This window comes from Hippoglossus stenolepis, chromosome 4 (assembly GCF_022539355.2).
Source record: "Hippoglossus stenolepis isolate QCI-W04-F060 chromosome 4, HSTE1.2, whole genome shotgun sequence".
NCBI classification, from domain to species: domain Eukaryota; kingdom Metazoa; phylum Chordata; class Actinopteri; order Pleuronectiformes; family Pleuronectidae; genus Hippoglossus; species Hippoglossus stenolepis.
This window is the reverse complement of record NC_061486.1, coordinates 24,479,232-24,499,803: the sequence shown is the minus strand read 5'-3', so window position 1 is coordinate 24,499,803 and position 20,572 is coordinate 24,479,232. Positions and strand designations below refer to the sequence as shown.

Below are 20,572 nucleotides of genomic sequence, written 5' to 3'. Positions count from 1 at the left end.
TAGTGACTGTTGATTCACTCCCTTTGCAGCAGCAGCAGCAGCTCCACTTCCTGATACACCTGTTTGTCAGGTAGCATCAAGAATGTGCCTCCGCCGCGGACACACTGAGTCATGACTCCACAGACTATGGACGCAAGCTCACCCGCGCCTTGACGCAGCTCCGTCTTTTCCTCCATTATCATTTACTATTAGTGTTATCGTCGCGGACTAAAATGCGCCAGGGGAACTCCGCTGTGACCGCGGCGTGGCTGCTGTGTGCGCTCGGCTGTTTGGGTGAGTAAACACACGGGAGGCCGCTGCTCCGCGTTCATGTCTCAACCCAAGTTTCACCAGAGGAACCGTGTCTGGCTCCATGTTGGTTCATGCAGCAGGGTGCTGCCAGTCACCTGATAGTCAGGAGACTTTTATTTACGTGTAGTTAGAAGTTTTTACACAAGTTTACATTCCACATGGTTCATTTGAATAAAACCTAAAGGGAAGACCAGGTTTACTGAGGAGTAAAGTCTACAGCCGCTTACACTCAAACGCCATTTTAAGCCTAGCCTTGTTTTACTAGTAAGTGACAGTCAATGGATCCACACCTGGGAATAAAAGTGCTCACATGTTGTGCGTTTCACATGCACACACACATCTTTCCCATGAAAAACATGTGGTGAACTTTACTAGGAAGTTGTAGTGAACTGTGCCTCAAACACGAGACATATTTGTTTGTCAATTCTTTATTTTTGTTTGGTGGGAATATGTCAACACCAGACCTCAGGAGTCAAGTCAGTTTCCACAGGATAGGGTCAGGCTCGGGGTGATTCAGACAACTTGTAAGCAGTAAGTTAGGAGCTGTCCCTGTACCGAGGATTACACACATTTAAACAGGCTCTAAACTGTCGGCTGGTGAAGGTATCATCATAAAAACATCTGTCCAAGATTGGCTTCAGTGCTTCTGTGGCTCAGTCAAAACACAAGCAACACTGTGAGCAGGGCAGCACAACATGGTGTCGTTGTCCTCCTGACTTCTTTGTTTATTTTTTCTTTTCTAAATATAAATGTCCAGATATCTTGTTTGCGGTATCAGCATCACCACTGATGAGCTTCCAACTTCCCAGTCCCACTGCTTATCACCAGATTGACCGCATCTATCCTGTCTTCAAGTTAAAGAGCGCCTCAGCTTTCAAGGCCCCTCTGCTTGATATCCACTTCTACGAAGTGATAGCGTTGTTCATGCTGTCGAGCCGCTCACCCTGGGGGTCTTTGTAGAGGATTCTGGCTGATTGCATGATATCTCTCACACTAGTTTCTGTAAGATAAACTTTGTCCTCATCATGGCTGTGGGGCCTTTGATGGAAACAGTGGTGTCAGTCTAGGATCAGATATATCTGCTGATTGCCGGGCTTACTTTGCTCTCAGTTCATCCTCAGTGGGAAGATGGTTTGAGGCCTTTGCTTTGAAATGGGATGGGCTTTCATTTATGCTCAGAGAGACTGCGCATGAAACTCTCTGATGTTGTGTTGATGCTCGAATACAGCAGTTTTTATAGGTTCATGTTAAAGGCCATGAAGACAGTGATACATTTAAGGTTATTATAATTTGATTCGTATCAATGTTAGCGGCAGGGTCTTTCAGTTGATGAGTCGGTGCAATAATTTGGTCTCTACAGCTATTTGATGGAGAGCTATGAAATTTGCGTCATATATTCAAGGTCCCAGGGGGATTAATTCTAATGCCCTTAGTGCTTTGTCCAACTTTTCATCCCGCACCACCACCAGGTTATTTTTCTTTCAGGGAAATATCATGTTATCCACTTCATGGAGGGACACATTTTTTGCAGATATTCATGGTTCCCAGAGGATGAATCCCACGATGTTCATCATCCCCTGGCTTTATTTTCCTCTAATGCAGCCATGAGGTGGGTGTCTTCGGTTTTTGGTGTAATATCTTGAGGTAATTGAAGGAACACCATGACACTTACTTCAGGTGTTGCTCCCCACAGGATGAATTCTGTGGACTTCTGTGACCCCCTGATTTTTCATGTAGTGCCACCACCACATGAGGGTTTCACCAGTACTTTGCTTTAAGACAAACACCTGCAAATTTAAAACATGTCCATCTTCTCAACTGTACTTTGCGTTTAGTGCTAATTAGCATGTTTACATGCTAAATTAAAATGGTGAACGCTGTCAGCAGTACTGCACCTTCTGAACATCAGCATGTTAGCATTGTAATTGTGAGCATGTCGTATTGGGGTTCAGCTCAAAGCACCACTTGTGTATTTTAGTCTCACAGAGCTGCTAAAATGGCTGCAGAGTCTAGCTCCATATTTTCAAGATATGAATTCAGTTATCATGGTCTGGAAGCAGTCTGTGTCTTTAGCGAGTTGTGGACACAGCTCAGGTCGGTCTCCCTTGGCGTTGTGAATGAAGTGTAACACGATGAAAACACATCTAGTGACAAACACAGGAGCAGAAGCTTTGTGTGGAAGTGAAGGTCCCTGATCAGACAGAGGTGTAGCAACAAGTCTGTCAAACACAACGAGGCCGGTGAGAAACTTCTCTCAGACTGTTCTCAGTTCAGTGTTTACTAGGAGGGATTTGCTTTGCTGACGCCTCATGTTACCACAGTGTGTGGGTATTTGTAGATGCTATCATCTTTGCTTGTATAATAGATTAGTAAAATGTCACTCCCATGTATTCTCTCTCTCTGCCTCTGCTCTCTTCCTTGCTCTCATTCTTCCTGAACACCTTTGACATGTAAATATGCACATATCACATATCATCCCTGACCTTCTTTCTACTCTTCACTTCCAGTCCCTCCTCTAGTCTCCTCCATCTTGGTGAGTTCTCCGGCAGAAGTCCATGCGTCCAGTGGGGACGCTGTCAAGTTGTCTTGCGCTTTCACTTCCACCAGCAGGCCAACCAGCAAGATGACTGTGGACTGGTCTTACAGGCCCCAGAGTGGAGGCCCACCACAGACAGTGAGTATACATTTATCAGAACAATGCTGTATTATACACATGGTTGCAGGAGGTGGTCAAATGAACATGTCTATCCGAAGTCTATCCGTTCTAAATGTTGAGATGCTCTCTCTTAATTTTACTTTGTCAAGGACAGTTTGAGAAAAACCTTCTTCATGAATGCGTGGATCAACCTTTTCTTGATTTGATGCGTTTATCTTCATATTATGAGGTAAATGTTGAGGAAAACCAAGACACTTAGGCTGAGCAGCACACCAGCTGAACACTGGTGCTGTCCTTGAATGAATACATAATTCATTGATTAGTTGATAGACAGGCAATTTATTGGCAAGTGGTATATGTTCAGGATCAATTTATCATTTAGTTATTTAAAAAAAAAAAAAAATATGCCAAAGAGTCATTACTTCCACCCTCTTTTCTTCCCTTTCTTAGCCCGCTATGACAGTTGATGGAATATTTTGGTATTTTGGACTACTGGTCAAAAAGAGAATAATTTCAACACAATACATTTTGCTTTGAGAAAGAGAGATAAACATTTTGCGATACTCTTTTTAGTTTGTTTACCATTGAATCGATATTTCGTTCATGTGAGTCACATTTCTCCTTGTATTTATTTTATAGTACTTTCACTTGCATTTAAATCTTTATTTCTCTATAGATTGTGAGCTTAAAACTCCACTGGTCAAAATATGGTCTATCTTACTGGAACACAGCCATTGTGTAATTGGCAGGCAGATAAAACAAAATACCATCTTTTCTTTTCACCCCATAGATTCTATATACAGTGGAAACCGCATATAGTGATCAACCGTTCAGCTTGGGACAGAATCGTCCCTATACAAACTGTTTAAATTATCTGGTGATGGTGATAAAGAAATCTGCTTACAGTGTTCATTTTGGGTCTTTTCATACATGTTTGGGCTGTAAAAAAGTTCTGTTTTACAGTTTTACCGGCTCTGTCAGTATTTTTACTGCTACTAAATGTGTCTCTATCATTCGTGCTGCACACTGCCAACCAAATCGAGACAAACCGAGCACGCCCGCCATCTCCTAATTAATGAATGAATGCTCACAACTACAAAGAAAGATTAAACTAATTTAAGTAGGGGTGTAACGGTACATGTATCCGAAACAAAAATTTCCGGTACGGGCCCTTCAATTCGGTACGCCGTGCACCGAACGAATGCAGCGAGTCCACATGCGGAACTTATTCGCATGCGTACAGGTCTCAAATTCCGATGGACAACTTGAGCGAAGGACCTGATGTGCTGTAGGTTCGTGGTCACATCGACCGCATACAACAGGACTGTGAAGACCCTCCCTCATCATTCAAGTCTGTGGGAACGCTTCAGTTTAACAGTCAACTATAATGATGATGGAGAGGATGATGAGTGGATCATACAAAAGCTGACATTGTGCAACTGCTATGGGATATGTAGCTGGTAGCACATCGAACATGCCGACTTGTTTGAAACGGCATCACCAGAGTGATGTCCACTAACGTTGGGAATAACACTAACATGAGTGGGACAAGGAAAAAACGAGTTCTGTGCAAACACAGCTCCGCTAATACAGACTGTGCCAAAGCAATAACAAACATCATAGGTGTTTTTATAGGTGCGTACATGCGACTGTTCTGTTGTTGAGAACGCAGGGTTCGAACACACAGAAAGTAACCGAGCCCCGTTACAAAGTTCCCTCTCGTCCGCATTTCAGACAGCAGGTCACACCAGCCCTTTATAAACCTCTGTCCCTAGTGTGAGAGTGTTCTCCACAGTGGAGACATTGTTAGTACCAGCAGGGCATCAAACCCTCTCTTCAAACTATGTGGAAGAGTACATTATTTTGAAGAAAAACAAAGAAAACACATATATTTAATAATGATCATAAAATACAATTACGGTGCAGTTTTCTACATGCTGCACCTTAATGGATATTTATTTTACTATTTTTATTTATTTACGAGTGTTTACTTTGTTATTTTACTTTTGTAAAAATAATTAGGTAAGAAAGACAAAGCCATAGTTAACCAGGGTTGAATAAACAGACTAGTCAATACGTTTATTGTTTTCTGTTCCTTGTTTTTACCTAAATCTTACTGAAAACGTACTGAACCGTGATTTTTGTGTACCGTTACACCTCTATATTTAAGAAAAGTATTGATCATGATGTGATGATCAGTGTTGATATTGTGACGTCATTTCAAACAAATCAATATTTAAAATGTAGCAAGTCAGCTGAGTCGGTGTGTGTGTGTCTCTGCGTGTGTCTTTGTGTTCAGCGATGGAGAGAGAGATGGAGAGAAAAGTGAACAGCGGAGTCGGTTTGCGTGTGTGCGTACGCACGCGCATGTCGTCCTTATCTTAAAAAACTATCACTATAAGCGGTTTCCACTGTAGTAGGAAAGTAAAAATAACTCCAAAGATCACAGTTAAACACGTGATAATAGAGTATTAGAATAGAAAGCCTTTATTCTCATTAGAATTAGTAAGAGAAAGCAGCACATTGAAATTAGAGGCGTTACTTTGGAAAAACTGTAAATTCAAAAGAAACAAGTTTAAAATCTGTCAAATCAAACAAACCATTAAATACATAACCATTAAATATGAGACTAATAATTACTTAGAAGAGTGGTTACCCATTTGTCAATGCACAGAATGGATATTGATCTAAAATGGTGTGAATATGAATGTCAGCATTTGACGTTTATTAATTGGTAGACCAAAGAGTAATAACTATTCTCTTTGGACACTAACTTAATCAAGTTAGTGAGTTGTATGTATAAGTGTAAAATGCACACAGTGTAGGATTAGTCATTAATCGAGAAAAGAATCAGCAATGTAAACACGCCTGAGTTTCAGCATGATTGAAGCCTTAACTTATTTCCATTTAATCTTTTAGATCTCACACAGATTGTGTACAGGTATGTGACTTCCTATGCTTTCTTCTTTGACCCTCTGACTTATCTTAACCTACATGTTCACCTGTACACATACCCCTAAGAAGACATGCCCCAAGTCGCCCTCTGTTTTAATGTAGATACTCTATGCATTAGGAAGTTTCATCTACCAGCATCACTGGGCTGATCCCGTATTCAGCCCACCACCTTCCAGCACATGCTTTTGCGTCTTGCGGAGGCTTCATCAGGAAACCCCTGCTGGTCAGGTACCTTTAATACCCCTTCCTCTGTGGCGGCGTTGTGGTCTTGAAATGCGTTCAGATGTTTCCATTCCAACCCATAACTGCACTCAGTCCTCTAACCCCACACACAGTCTGGGTTCAGCTTCAGCCACATAATTTAAGCAGCTCCATTTGGACTTGAGGATAGCCATCATGTGTGGTTCTGCGAAATCGCATTTGAGCGCAAAATCCATAGTGTGGTAGCTGCAACTGTATATGCCATCATCTCCTATAGGAGCACTCAGACTTAAGTGGAGGCTAATGTTTTGTGGCTGTGCTGATATGGAGTGCTGTTGGGTTAGTCATTAAGATCCAGTTGTCTTGTTTTAAAGAGTGTAGGGGGAGGAGAAGAAAAAGGACTGCATGGTATATCAGTGTTAGTTTGTGTATTTATGCATGTGTCAGCAGATAGTGGGGCGATACCTCACAAAGTTGCACAACTACAATAAAAAGGCGTTGTCGGTAAGAAAAAGCCACAAACTGTCTGCATATCCTTTGACAAACACCCCAGCTCGTTTGTTCTCTCTATCACAGATAAATAATGAGAGCCAGTTTCCTGATGCATAGATGGAACCAAGTCTGGAGGTTTCTAATTTCAATTTCTAAGCCTGCATTTACTCTCCATCCAATTTCATTAGGCATTTTGGCCTGTTTTTTTGGCGTGTGTGTCCCCCCCCGGTCGTATATCACACCGGGAGAGACCATGAATAAGCATGTGAAAAGCTCTGTCAGAAAATATAATTTTTGCTGCCAAAGCTTTAGTGTCAATCCGAAGTGCTGCAGTGCTTCAGTGGATTGTATAATTACCTCAGCCCTGATGAGAATACATTTTGTAGATTGGAGAAGAGAGGCTGGATGTTCAATCAAATATCAGTGGGAGCTGATGGTAATTGGAGGATTAGGCAATTGAATTCTGCTGAATAAGTCTAAAAATAAATCTATTATGAAGATGTAAAAGCTAAGTGAGACACTGTTGTCAAGTCAGTGGAAGCTTTTGTTTGAAATGTCTCAGATTTATGGCGTAGGTGGCCCCACTTTAAAAGTGTCTCTGTCGTGGTCGTACTGCAGCATTTTTCACTAGTTTAAGACGGCTGAGATGTTTGTTGCAGACCGAGCAGACTCGTACGTCGTCACTGACTTCAAGCTGCTCTCGTGTAGGCTTAGCTGTGCCAAGTCCTCAAATGATCCGTCATGGATGAATAACAGTGCAGGGAGATACAAGGGTTTTTATCTCCGACCAGGTTTCACAGTCAGTCTCTCAGGAAAATGATGCAGATAGACACACAGCTGTAAAACTATAAAGCTGTATCACTGTATCTGTTTTCATTGATTTCTCAGAGAACAAATCATGGATCTTGATGAAAAAAATCTTGCATATTTAGGGGACTGATATTAAAAGTTTTTGCAATTTGGTGCAGATCCAAATAAAGATGTGGATATAGTGAATTTAAATGTGGTTTCATAAGGGACTGTTAGGCCTTGGCAAAGGTATGCACACAACTTGCTGACATGGCAGACCCTCTTGAATCCATCAATTGAGTAATTTTTATCAATATTAGCTCAAATAGTTTCTCTCTCATTGCAATGACCAAATGTTTTGTGAAATAAAGAGTTTCAGGAGCACGTGGTTTGATAGTGTGATGTGAGTGAAGGCATCTCGTGTGGCATTGGGATTTCAACATACTGTTGAATCCAACATGGTTGTGAATTTGAACAAATTCTGATACCTGAACCACGGATTGAATGTATATTAAGTAAACAAATGGTATAAAACAGCACAAATATAGTGCAGCACAGAAACAGTATCTAAGACCAATAGAGATTATGTGGCAGGAAATCTTGTGGCAAGAAATCTTGCCACATAAAGTTCTGTTCCTGTTTTGTTTTTATCCTCTTGGTCTCATGGTTAGTGGTGACTAATCGGGGATTTAAAAAACTCAATTTAAGAAAAGAAAACTCCCAAATCCTTGGTTAACTCTTTGATAAACATACTGTATCTTCATTCCCCCTTCACCACCCACAGATGTCTTGCTTTTGAGAGGTCAGCTTGATGTGGGAGTAATGACGGTATGGAGTTTAGTTGTTGAAAACAGACTAATGCTTGATCAGATTTGTATTCATACTAGTGCAGTGTCTGTTCTAAGCCTGCCTGTTTGGAATGGTCTGTTCTCTTGTCCTGTGTTAATGCTCTGGAGCTGCTTTAGAATTATACCTTGTCATTAATGTCATTGCTTCCAATCCAACTGGTGCTCTGCCCTTTGCATGCGCAGGGGGGCGCAACAATAAAACCCCGACCTCACAGTAACACACCGATGATTCCGCTATGGAAGACCTAAGATATAAGTCATTTTACACCCAATTATATTCATATTTATCAACAGAAAATATTAACTAGAAAGGAAATTATCTTATTTTTCATTAACCTTTTTAACTCAAAATGTTATTAATGAAATAAAACTGTAAAACTCACTCTTATTGTACCTTTTAATATCTGAGAGGAGACAGTGAAATAAGAAATGTCTCAGTGCATCACTTCACCTAAGTGTTTTTTTCTCTTATCTGTCCAGTTGTGTAAGTCACAGAGTCAATGCATTGTGTGTTAAGTATATCTGTATTAAATGAAGGCAAGTTTAATGTCATGACATCAGGAGTAAAGGCACAAGTCAATCTTTTAAACTGTCTTTTTTTTTTTCTCTCAGTTTTTCCACTTCTCCTCACGGGCGTTCCTTCCATCAGACGGTCAGTTCGCTGGTCGTATCCAGTGGCAGGGAACCCCGGCGCGAGGGGAAGCCTCCATCTCGTTGATCAACGCCACGTTGAGCGATAATGGGACCTTTACATGCTCAGTTAGAAACCCTCCTGATGTCCACGGGTCCCCAACTTCACACACAGTACTCACAGTCACACCAAAAGGTAGGATTGCACACACGTATGCACATTTCACAATACCATGTACACAATCATTTGACTTCCTGCAGCCTCTTCAAAGCTAACTTGAATGCATGTAACATATCAGTGTATTACAAAATCTTGACTCTTATAATGTCCCGATGCATTCTTGATTAAAATTCATATGTCTAAAGGTTTACACTCTACTCAATGCGTGTCCTGATTTCCCCAGAGTTGTCTGTGTTTGGCTTTGCCCCACAATAAATTGTAAACTGTATACTACATGCAGAGTCTGCACTGGGAGAAAGTAGCTTCTACTGCCAGACCCATATTTTTTGCAGCAGACTAATCCAAACATGTCTTCAGTGTTTGTACAAGCTTGTCATGATGTTGCCTGTGTGTTTGCCTGCCTCTGCTCACAGCACAGTGCTGATGGTTAGATGCAGGGATGAAGTGGGGGAGTAATCATCTGATTACCTTACCTACTTTTACTGATGTAAACTGGTTTTTGACAGATGTAACTGGTTTTGACATGCATTTACATTACATTTCATTTAGCTGATGCTTTTATCCAAAGTGACTTACAATAAGTGCATTCAACCATGAGGGTACAAACCCAGAACAACAAGAATCAAGCAAGTACAGTTTTCTTTAAGAAAGCCAAACTGCAAAGTGCTATATGTAGGTTTGTAGACATTTGTAGAAGGCATCATACTAAAGTATATTAAGGGAAATATTTTGATACTTGATTTTCTTGTCGAAGGGGCAATATAGATATCAGTCTCTCATATCTGCAGTAAATATGAAAAGCCCCTTTTCCACTGGTCAGAAAACCCACTACCACTTGCTGGCTGGCTTCAGTTTGCAATGGGAATGGAAACAATCATCATTCACTCTCAGGTCAAATGACTCTGCAATAGACAAAGATTTTTTATCGACTCCCATCGGCAGTGATGGAAAGGTGACACCCAGGTAAACCCTCTCATGTGACCAGACGGCGAGATGAGAGAGCTTCCCAGTTTGTGGCGTGGTTGTGACGTCGAACATGACACAGCTGGGGGAAAAAAACTAAAAGACAAACTCCACTACTGGCGATGGGAAAGGAGTTGTTCACCTTTCTTAAGTGGGGTTTACCCACGTTTAAAAATCCTCGTATACACACTAATTTAGTTGTGAAGGGGGTGTAAGTAGAGTTACTACCAGCACTGCTAAAGCATACTAGCATCGTCTTTTTAATTTCCTGGGCGCCAGGCAATTAGGAAGTCACTGGTCCCAGCTAAGACACAAAACACCATGTGTAGTAGAGACACACGTTTACTGAACTTGTAATTTCTTGTTCACTACCATTAAATTGGTTAGACTTTAATTACTGCAAGTGCAAAGTGACACACAGTATAAACAGTTTTTTCTGTATATGGTGTGAACAGCTAATATCTGTATAATCAATGCTTTTTAAGTGTGGATGATATCATGATATGATATCATGTACAGGTGTGGTGATGAACAGCTTGTTAATGCAGGTCCTGTGACCTCCTACCTTCTCCGCAGCCGTCAGCATTCGCTTCTCTGATGTTGCCGTCCTGCTCGTTTTCATCCTCCTCCCCTCTGGTGTCATCACCCTCATTCTGATTGGACGGATAATCTGTCCCAAGAAGAAGCGCAGCCAATCAAAGGCCTACAGATCACCCATAGAGGTCACGGAGGGGTGAGTCGATTTATTCAACCAATCACTGCTGTGGGTCTCCGGAGAGTAATGATAGTTATTGCAGGCTTTGATGGTTATAGATGCTCTCCTGGATTGCTAATTTGATAAAGATTACTGAAGAATTTAAAATGGAGGCAGGGGTTTGATTTCAGAGAGAATGTGCTTTTTGAAGACAGGTGCTGTGAATCAAAGAGACGTCCAGCAGTAAAATCTGAAATGATCAGATCTACAGGCAGGTTGACAGAGTAGCACACACGCACTCACACACGTGTGAAGCCACACGGGAGCTGCATTTTGCTATTTTGAGTTGTGTAACACAGGAATATATTTAAATATATATACTTTTACATGTTGCATTCATTACATGAACATGATGATATAAGTAATACGCAAGAACTCCAGTTCACTTTGGCACAATATTTTAGTTTTTGATTATTCAGTGAAAATTATTTAATGGTTATTTTTTTGATCACTCTGGAACTATATCATTTTTCGGGGGAAACATTTGGAGGAACTCTATCAATCTGCAGCATCTCTTTTTATTTATTTTTCCTTCCATTGTTCTCTTGCTTTCTCTGTCTAAAATCACACTGAGGTGACCCTATGAAAATGTCTTCTTTCAGTAAGAAATTAAAAAAAGAACATAGTGATACGTACAGTACTTGGGATCGATCCAGGCCTGTGGTTAATCTATGAACTCCTGAGTTTTTACTGAAAATATCTGAAACGACTGACTCATACATTTGCGTTCTCACATAAAGCCCCTCCTGTTTCCAGCTTTTATCTGGACTCATCTGACTCTCAGCACAAAAGAGGAAGAAGCTAATTTCCCAAAGTATTTAGCCATGTAGAAATAGTTTTTTTCATTGTTATTGTGGGTGTTGTCATTATTGACCATTGCTTTTGTCCAATTCATCAGAGAGGAGTATGGCGTCCACCCACCGGGGGTCAAAGAAAAGGGGGCCTCATGCTGTGACCTATATTTGATGGTACAGTACAGAACATTTCATCATGGCACATTGTCTTCCAGCCCATAAATAACTTAATGAGACATGTCTGCCAGATCCTTTTCACGTGTTTAATTTTATATGCCCTCTATGTCTGAAGACAGGACCTGATGGTGTATTAAATATTGATCTTTTTTTTCCAATGTTGTCTCTGTGTGTGTGTGTGTGTGTGTGTGTTTTATAGCTTGCTCTGACTGTCTCGTTCTCTGCTTCTGTTTGTCCAGGACTCGGACGATGAAGAGGAGTATTACAACATAGACAAGAAGCCTCCAGTGGATGAAGGTTATGCCGAGTCTCAGTTCTAGAGAACCCTTGTGGTTGAGAGATGTAACTGTACAAATCTGGACCTTTTCCTGACGAAGGGGAGTTACAGAATGGAAATCAATGCTGGATTCATGTCGTCTGTGCCACCGTCAACCACTCATGGAGCCACTCTGGTGATGGAGTTTACGTTTTGTGGTGACCCCCTTTTTGTATTTTTGTATTAAGACGATCAGAGTTATCTGCACAGCATGATATTCACACTATTAAATACAGTATAGCAATAATTTGTTTTACCTTTTGTTCACAAGCCCCAAGTTTTCTAAAAGCTTCCCAAAAACCACTTCACAGCTTTTATACCTCTGTGCTGTGGGAGAGCAGAGGTATAAATTCTTTAAAAAATCTCAGAGTCTGGGGTTTTAATTTGATATTATTTGTTTATTGTACGTGTCCAGGTCAGTAGCTGGGATCATCCTGCCCATTAACAACTGACCCAGTGCATGCAGACACAAATACACAGACCAGCACTATGTTTATTTTTATATTTTGATTTCAAAGTTTCACTCTTATTTTGAAGGAGATAGATCTGTTTTGTCTAATTTATTGCCTGTGTCAAAGCGGCTGTATGAAATGTGTCCGTGCCTATGTTGAACTTTTAGTTGAATATTTCTGTTTATATTCTTAATATTTGGACAGAAAATAAATAAATTGATGTGCAACATTAGCTGCAACCACTTAATACTATTTATGCTATAATACTGTATATAAAGTATATTTGAAATGTCCTCTGTATATTACTGTACTGCATGTCCGAGGTGAATGTGTGTGTCTGCCATCTTACTATACTTTGGGGATGTCTGGACTGAGTCTTGGTTTTGGATTCATAGATTGCTTGTGTTGATTCATTTTTTAGAAAGGTTTTTGCTGAAATAAATAGTTTATGAGCAGCTTCTTGTGGCTTTGTACGAGAATGAACATGATGTAAAAAAGCGATGCTTCCAGCTAGTTAATATAAAAAAATTGTTTATTACATTGGTTAACAAAAAGAGACCATTTGTTTGTAAAGCGGAGAGCAAACAGCCACCGTTTCTCCTCTGCTCCCTCTCCGTTTGGTCTGTTGCACTATTCATGAATGGTCTATTCCACTATTTATGAGTTCTTGAATATTCCTTTAAAAACTCTTAGGACAGGCTGGAGTCGCCGAGCTTCTCTTGCAAATTGCAGCAGCATCTGTCTCATCTACGCGACCGTGGGACTCGAGAGTCATAAAAACAGGCCGGATAAAAAGCCACCAATGAAAGGCACAAGTCCTCATTCTGTCTCATTCCTTTTCTTTTTCTCATTCCTCTCATTCATGCTCATTCAGGTTTCAATAATTCACACCTAGCGTTATTATCATTCCCTCTTCATCTGAACTACCATGGCAACAACTTACTGATGTCAGGCAGAAGGAAAATAATGTGTCTAGAAAACTGATTGAGGACAAGAATCACTGATATCTCACTACCTGGATTCGAGGGATGATTTGTTACTATTATTAATAATTTTATTATATATTTTATTATTAACAGGTGTTGATATCCTCTCTCTCTCTCTCTCTCTCTCTCTCTCTCTTCTCCCTTCTCCCCTCCCCTTTCTTCCTGGGAATATTTTTCAGTGGCTGCACATAAAGACTCTAATGGACACTAACAGTAAATTAATAAATCTACTTATGACAATATGTTTAGCAGTATTAAGATCAGTCCTACTATTTGACTACTGTTGTATTCCTGACTATATTTGTCCAGCTCCATATTCCAGAATAATCGAATGCTCTTCTGATTTTAAATAGATCCTGGGTGCACCCTGTTTTTTTTTTTACACAACACATATCTTTGGTTCTTTAACTATGAAAATGTAAGCATTAAGGATATTTGAATCGTTGCCATGAGCAGAAAACCTGCGAACAGCAACATTTTATACCACAATCGAATTTGTTGTCGGCTCTATGAAGAGTGACACTTGAGGGGAGCAGACTGATGTGCCTGCTCAGCATAAACTGTAGAGAGGAGCTGCTTTAGGCAACCTCTGGTGTAGATGTTGGCGCTCCATCGATAGAGACCCAACCTACAATCTTTTACCCCAGAGCAGAGACAAAACTTTCAATTGCTTCATCCTTTTACAAAAAGTCAAGACATGGTATGATATTAAAATGATGGGTTTTCTGAGCATTTAATACAAACAGCAGAAAATACAACCTATCACTGTTTTTCACATTTCTGTTTCACTGGCTAAACAGATGCACATAAGTTAATATAACCATTATGTTGTTATAACCATTATATTAGTTTCTAACAGGAAGACTCATGAGACTGAATCCTTTTCTTTACACTCCACTACCACAGATTTCTTTGTGATGTTTAGCCAGTCAGCCATACACATCTTAGTCGTGTCTTTATTGTGAGGCTTTCCTTTCACGATGGGTCTTCAAGTTGTTGTTTTCATTGATCGCCAGCTGTGGTTTCTCTCCAGCGCTGCTCAGTGAAATCTGCTCAACAGTCACTCACTCTTTCATTTCTGATGTCACGGTAGCTTCCGTTCACATTTTTCCACACGGGTATTATTGGTGTTAAACTGCAATAACCCATAATGCACCACCTAGAGAAAAAGAGTGCGCATCAGCCTGCAGGGAATGATGTTTAGTGTAGTACAGGTCACGTGTGGTAACTCTTCATGTTACCATTCATTGCTGTGTAACCTACATATAAATATAAAAAGCATGACACTTACTTGCGCTGTCCAGAAATTAAGCTAAAATGTCCTAGATACAAACACTGCCATCTTGGTGACAACTCACCATGTTTTTATTGCAGAAAATAATACATTACATATCATTTAGCTGAGGCTTTTATCCAAAGCGACTTACAATAAGTGCATTAAACCATGAGGGTACAAACCCAGAACAGCAAGAATCATGTTAGTTCAATTAGCTTCAAATAATCCAAGTGCCACATGTAAGTCCAATATATAAGTGCAACTAACTTTTTAAAAATAAATATAAACGCACACAGTTGACGGTGGTTTATGGGACATCATTTCTTAGCCAAGGTATAGTCAGAAGAGATGTGTCTTTAGTCTGCGGCGGAAGATGTGTAGACTTTCTGCTGTCCTGATGTCAATGGGCAGCTCGTTCCAGCATTTTGGAGCCAGGACAGCAAACAATTGTGATTTTGTGGAATAGATAGCTGACCCTCACAGTGAGGTCCGATCCGTTCGCAGCACGGTACGAAAGTACTCGTCTCTTGAAACGGATGTGGGCAGCCACTGGTAACGTAAGTTATGACTATAACTATGGATCTATGAGACTGAATGATGACACCACAGTCTTTACCTTGAATGATGCCCTCATCTCCCTATCCTCAAGACCATATATCAACAAAGTCACGTGAGTGACCTTAGGGGGCTGGGCTCGCCGCCCATAAAGTTCCCCGGTGAGCGCGCTACCTCCTCCTTGTCTGAACGCCTCAGCCCGTTCTGAGCGACAAGAGAGGGTGACGGTCATCGTTCGGTCTCATAGATCCATAGTTATAGTCATAACTTACGATGTGTTTCGACCTCACTCAGACTGTCACCACGGTCTTTACCTTGGATGACTAGTACCATCAGGGTCGCGAGGAACAGAGGACTCCACCGCCTCACATCCTCACCCAGCAGCTGAGAGCAGCACCGCGGAAGCCACGTTGATACTGTACAACCTAGAGAACGTACAGGGAGCGGGGTTAGTGATCCAAGTGTTAACGATCCAATGGAACAAACACTGTTTAGACACAGGGTGGCCGACTTTTTTACCACCAAAACAGACAAATAGCTGAGAGTGTGAGCCCCTCAGGGACTGTGTGCATGCAATATAAACCTTCAGTGCCCTTACTGGGCACAAAGTAGGCAGGCCGGCTTCCTCCTGCAGTAGAGCTGGATCAGGTTGAAAAGTGCTGATCTCAAGCACCTGATTTACCGTCTGAGGGTTTATGACTTTAGGCAATAACGAGGGGTTTGGCCTGAGAGACACGCCTGAGTCACCTGCCCTCCATCTTAAACAATCGTCACTTACAGACAGAGCATGCAACTCACTCACCCTCTTGGCAGAGCATATAGCCAGGAAGAAAGCTGCTTTGTGAGATAGAAACTTAAGGCTGGATTGCCCTATGGGTTCATAGGGAGACTGCATCTGGGACCGTAATACCAAGGGGAGTTCCCATGATGGAGCCCTGGGAGCCCTGCTTGGTCGCAGGCGGTATGCTCCTTTAATGAACTGAGACACTAAAGGATGTCTCCCAACTGTAACACCTCCGACTGTCTCGTGGAAGAAAGGAATTGCAGCAGTGTATACCTTAATGGTGCTGGGCACCCTGTTCGAGTCCAAAAGTGACTGAAGGAAGTGGAGAATCAGCTCAATAGGACAAGTGGCTGGATTTTCCTGTCTGTGACACCATGTAGAAAACACCCTCCACTTTTGGCCGTAGTTATACCGAGTGGAGGGAGCCCGGGCATTGTCTATGGTCCTCAGGACAGCCTCATCTAACCCCTGAGAGAGGTACTGAGAAGGGGCCAAGCCCAAAGCTGCAGGATGTCTGATCTGGGGTGCCATATCTGACCTTCTGCCTGTGAGAGGAGGTCCGTCCTGACTGGCAGGGGCCATGGTTGACCGTGAACCAGGCGAAGGAGCGTTGGGAACCAATGCCTCCCTGGCCACCTGGGGGCTATTAACAGTACCTCGAAGTGGCCCGAGGCGATCCGGTTGAGTATCTGGGGAATCAGAGGGAATGGAGGAAAAGTGTACAACAACCCTTCTGGCCATTCTTGAGATAGTGCATCCAAGCCTAGAGGACCTCCCTTGCCTTTCAGAGAGAACCACATCTTGCAGTGGGTTGTCTCTTCTGACGCAAATAGGTTGGTCTGAGCCATGCCAAACCAACTCTATTAGAGGGATACAACTTCTGGATGAAGCCTGCACTATCCTGGGGGAGGACCAGTCCTGGACAGGAGGTCTGCTGCTCGATTTAGAATCCCTGGTGTTGTGCCATAATGCATTAAACGTGATACCATAAAATGGTGTGCCTTTCGGCATTCAATAAATTTGGTTACCAAAATAAAAAATTAAATATTAATATTTTATTATTAATATTAAATAATAACTTTAATTGATTAAAGTTACCTCGGGGCACCACCCTTCAAAGGAAGGGAAAAGATAGCCAATTTATTGATTAAGTCTCATAAAAGTACTAACTACAAATTTGGAACTCTGATTAACAATTCAATTAATAACTATGACCAAAATTACCATATAGATAGTTAGCTAAGTTGAAGGATATGGAGTTCTTGACAGTGTAGAGGTTGGGAAAATTCACTTATGCAACATTAATAAAAAAGCATTTGTGAAAGGAAAACATTTATTATGAATATAATAAAGTATAAAAACACAAATTACTAACAGTGTAATTACTAAACAAAGATGTGTATATGAGTATACGTGTGTGTGTCTATGTGTCTGTGTGCTTCCAAAATGGCGGCTGGCCAAAGAGATAACACCCTTCCCCCACCTATTGGAATGTTTACGACCTGTAGAGATAATGAGGTGAAGAGTTATGCGTGTGTCTGTGTGTGTGCCAAATTAGACAAAGTTACTAGATTGGATGCAACGAAAGACTGTGCAGAGCATAACAGACTAACATTACTTTCTCAATAACTTGTACCCAAAATATCACAGCACCACAAATCAAACTTATAAACATCACACAGAATCGAATAAACAGTCTTGCTTAGCCTAGTATAATTATTAAGCCCAGTTGTGTTACCCGTCCGTGGAAAGGGGAAAAAGGAAGTTGCTGTGCAGTTCGCAGTTTTGTGTCGTCTTGCTGGTTTCTGTTGAGCTGTGTAGCTCAGTTGCTGGTTGAAGTTTTCCTGCAGGACATCGCATCGCTGCTAGGACGTTGGTAGAGCTTGGAGGGCGAGGAGGTTTCCTTGGTGAGATGAGCTGGAAGCTGCACCTTTGTGCTCCTCTCGAAGAGTTGGATGGGAAGAGAAGATGTGAGCTGGAGAAGAGGCTCGACAGCCTTCCCTCCTGTAGAAGGATTGTAGGACGAGGGCAGAAGAGGACAGAAGAGGGGAGAACAGGCCTTATATTGGCCCGGTGACCTCACAGGTCATGGGGTCCAGAGTGACCAATGGGAGTTGAAACCTGTGTCCCTGGGGGGGTTTTCACACCTCTGTGTGACATTGATGCCCGCTGGGAGACTGAGTTCCTTGCTCTGGTTTTTGATGGCCCCTGGGAGACTGAGTCCTGGAGGAACATGCTGCTTCAAGCTTTGACGGCAGATGTAGGCCGAAGTGTGGTTTCACAAAAAACCATGGCCCAACACTGGGATAAAGATTGCCTTGAGTGAAGCCAGTTGCTGAAAGGCCCAAAAGAGGAGTTTCTGTGCCACCTGGAGGCAACGCAGGGACTTTGTGCCTCCCTGGTGATGTATATGATACACAGTTGAAGAACTGTCTGTTCTTATCAAGACATGCCTGCCCTGGATGGAGGAAAGGAGAGCCTTCAGAGCAAGGTGAACCGCTCTCAACTCCAGAACATTGATGTGTTCTCCACCCCAAGGGGCTATCCACGAACCGAGCACCATCCTGCCTTCCCAGACTGCTCCCCAACCTGTGAGGGAAGCATCTGTCGTCACCACTGTCCTCCTCGATGAAATGTTCCCGAGGGGGAGTCCTTGGAGCAGGAGCACCCGGTCCGCCCATGGGCGTAAGGCTTGGAGACATGCACGTGTCACACGAAGTTTCACGTGTCTGTCCAGCTTCGGGTGGAGCTTGAAGGCATTCAGCCACCTCTGATTGGCCAGGCCCTGAGGAGGCCCAGAGGAACAACAGCTGCTGCGGCTGAAATCATCCCCAGTATCCTCTGAAAATTGATAAATTCTAGCTGCCTGCCGAGACGGAATCGGAGGCTAGAATCCTCCTCACCCTCTAAGAGGTGAGGGATGCAGACATCGTGAGGGAATTCAAACAAAGTCCCAGAAAAGTCACCTGCTGCCTTGGCTCGAGGTTGCTTTTCATCACATTCACCTTGAAACCCAAGGACCGTACATGCGAGATCACCCTCTGGGTATCCTCTACAACATGGCCAAGAGATGGAGCACAAATCAGCCAGTCGTCCAGGTAGGGAAGGATTTTTATTCCTGACATCTGGAGAGGAGACAAGGCAGCCCCAACCACTCTGGTGAACACCCGTGGTGAGAGGGATAGGCCAAATGGCAGGACCTTGAACTGATAGGCTTGCCCCTGGAATAAAAACCGAAGAAAGGGTCTGTGGTTTGGACAGATGGGCACATGCAAGTACGCATCTTCCAGATCTATCGAGGTGAACCACTCCCCTTTTTCGATAGATTCTAAGATCTGACCCATGGTCAGCATCTTGAAAGGTCCAAGATGGGACGTATTCCGCCATCTTTTTTCGGCACGAGGAAATACGTGGAGTAGAAGCCAGCGAGCTGTTCGTCTGGATCTACTGTCATAATTTCATCCCTCTGCAGAAGGGTTAAAATGTCATGTGTCAGGATTTGAGCCTGGACTGGGTCCCTGACTATCATGCAGAGCCCAGAGTAAGGGGGCTGCCACCAAAACTGAATTCTGTACGCCTTTGATACTGTAGCAAGCACCCATGGGTCTGATACAGTTTCTTCCCAGTTGCCCAGGCATAGCTGGGAATGAAATTCGGCGGGCGTCCCCCAACCCCTAGACAGCACCGGCCTGAGGTCCTGAACCTCTGGAGGGTCGCTTCCTCTGGGGTGCATCTCTAGCCGAAAGACGGGGATGGAACCCTTGTCGACGTTGTGATGGCTTTTTGGAGTCACCAGAGGCTGTGAATCCTGTAGCCTGTCGCCTGCCATACACCCATGGCTCCTTACGAGCCCAGGATGATGATTGGTGGGGAGGCTGAGAGCCCCTAGGTTTATACCTGGTAGTCACAGCCCCTCTGAACGTGCGCTGTACACACTCTCTGGTACGCCGAGACTGTTCAGCCTTATCTAACAGACCCTGGGAGTAAGGATGAAACACGTGTGCTGGCACGATTGGCATATTGGTCAGTTCTTTCCTGATATTCTCGGGCAGAGTTGTCTGAGCCAACCAAATCTGTCTCTGTGACATCATGGCAGATGACATAGCTGCACCAATGTCCCTTGTAAGTTGGGAATGAGTGACAAGGGCAGAGTCTATCAGGTTCATGGTGTCCTGGTCCTCTGGGTTGGCTGTTCTCCTAAGAGCTGCCAATAAAATGGTGAGTGCATTGCCCGAGCGGGCTGCTCGTGTGGCTGCATTATACGTCTGACATACCAGTCGGTCCGACTTATCACACTCTTTCAGTGGACAGCATGGATTGGCGGTTACCCGCTCTGGACTCAAAGATGTTAAAGGGGACATAGCATGCCCATTTTACCACAAGTTGATATGGTTCCTTGGGGTCTTAATGAAATGTCTGTAACATACTTTGGTCAAAATACCACAAGGATCATTTAAAACAGCACCCTTTTT

General features: G+C 42.7%; 1 protein-coding gene and 1 pseudogene across 1 annotated transcript; one reads left to right on the top strand and one right to left on the bottom strand.

Moving 5' to 3' along the window:
- LOC118106722 (myelin protein zero-like protein 3) lies at positions 1 to 12,954 on the top strand. Its single transcript, XM_035155473.2, has 6 exons — positions 1 to 273; positions 2,799 to 2,965; positions 8,845 to 9,058; positions 10,583 to 10,739; positions 11,659 to 11,728; positions 11,971 to 12,954. The coding sequence occupies exons 1-6, from the start codon at positions 213 to 215 to the stop codon at positions 12,049 to 12,051; spliced, it is 750 nt and encodes a 249-aa protein (XP_035011364.1). The 5' UTR covers positions 1 to 212; the 3' UTR covers positions 12,052 to 12,954.
- A 2,381-nt stretch (positions 12,955 to 15,335) lies between these two features.
- Positions 15,336 to 19,929, bottom strand: LOC118105735 (annotated as a pseudogene).
- Positions 19,930 to 20,572: the final 643 nt, after the last annotated feature.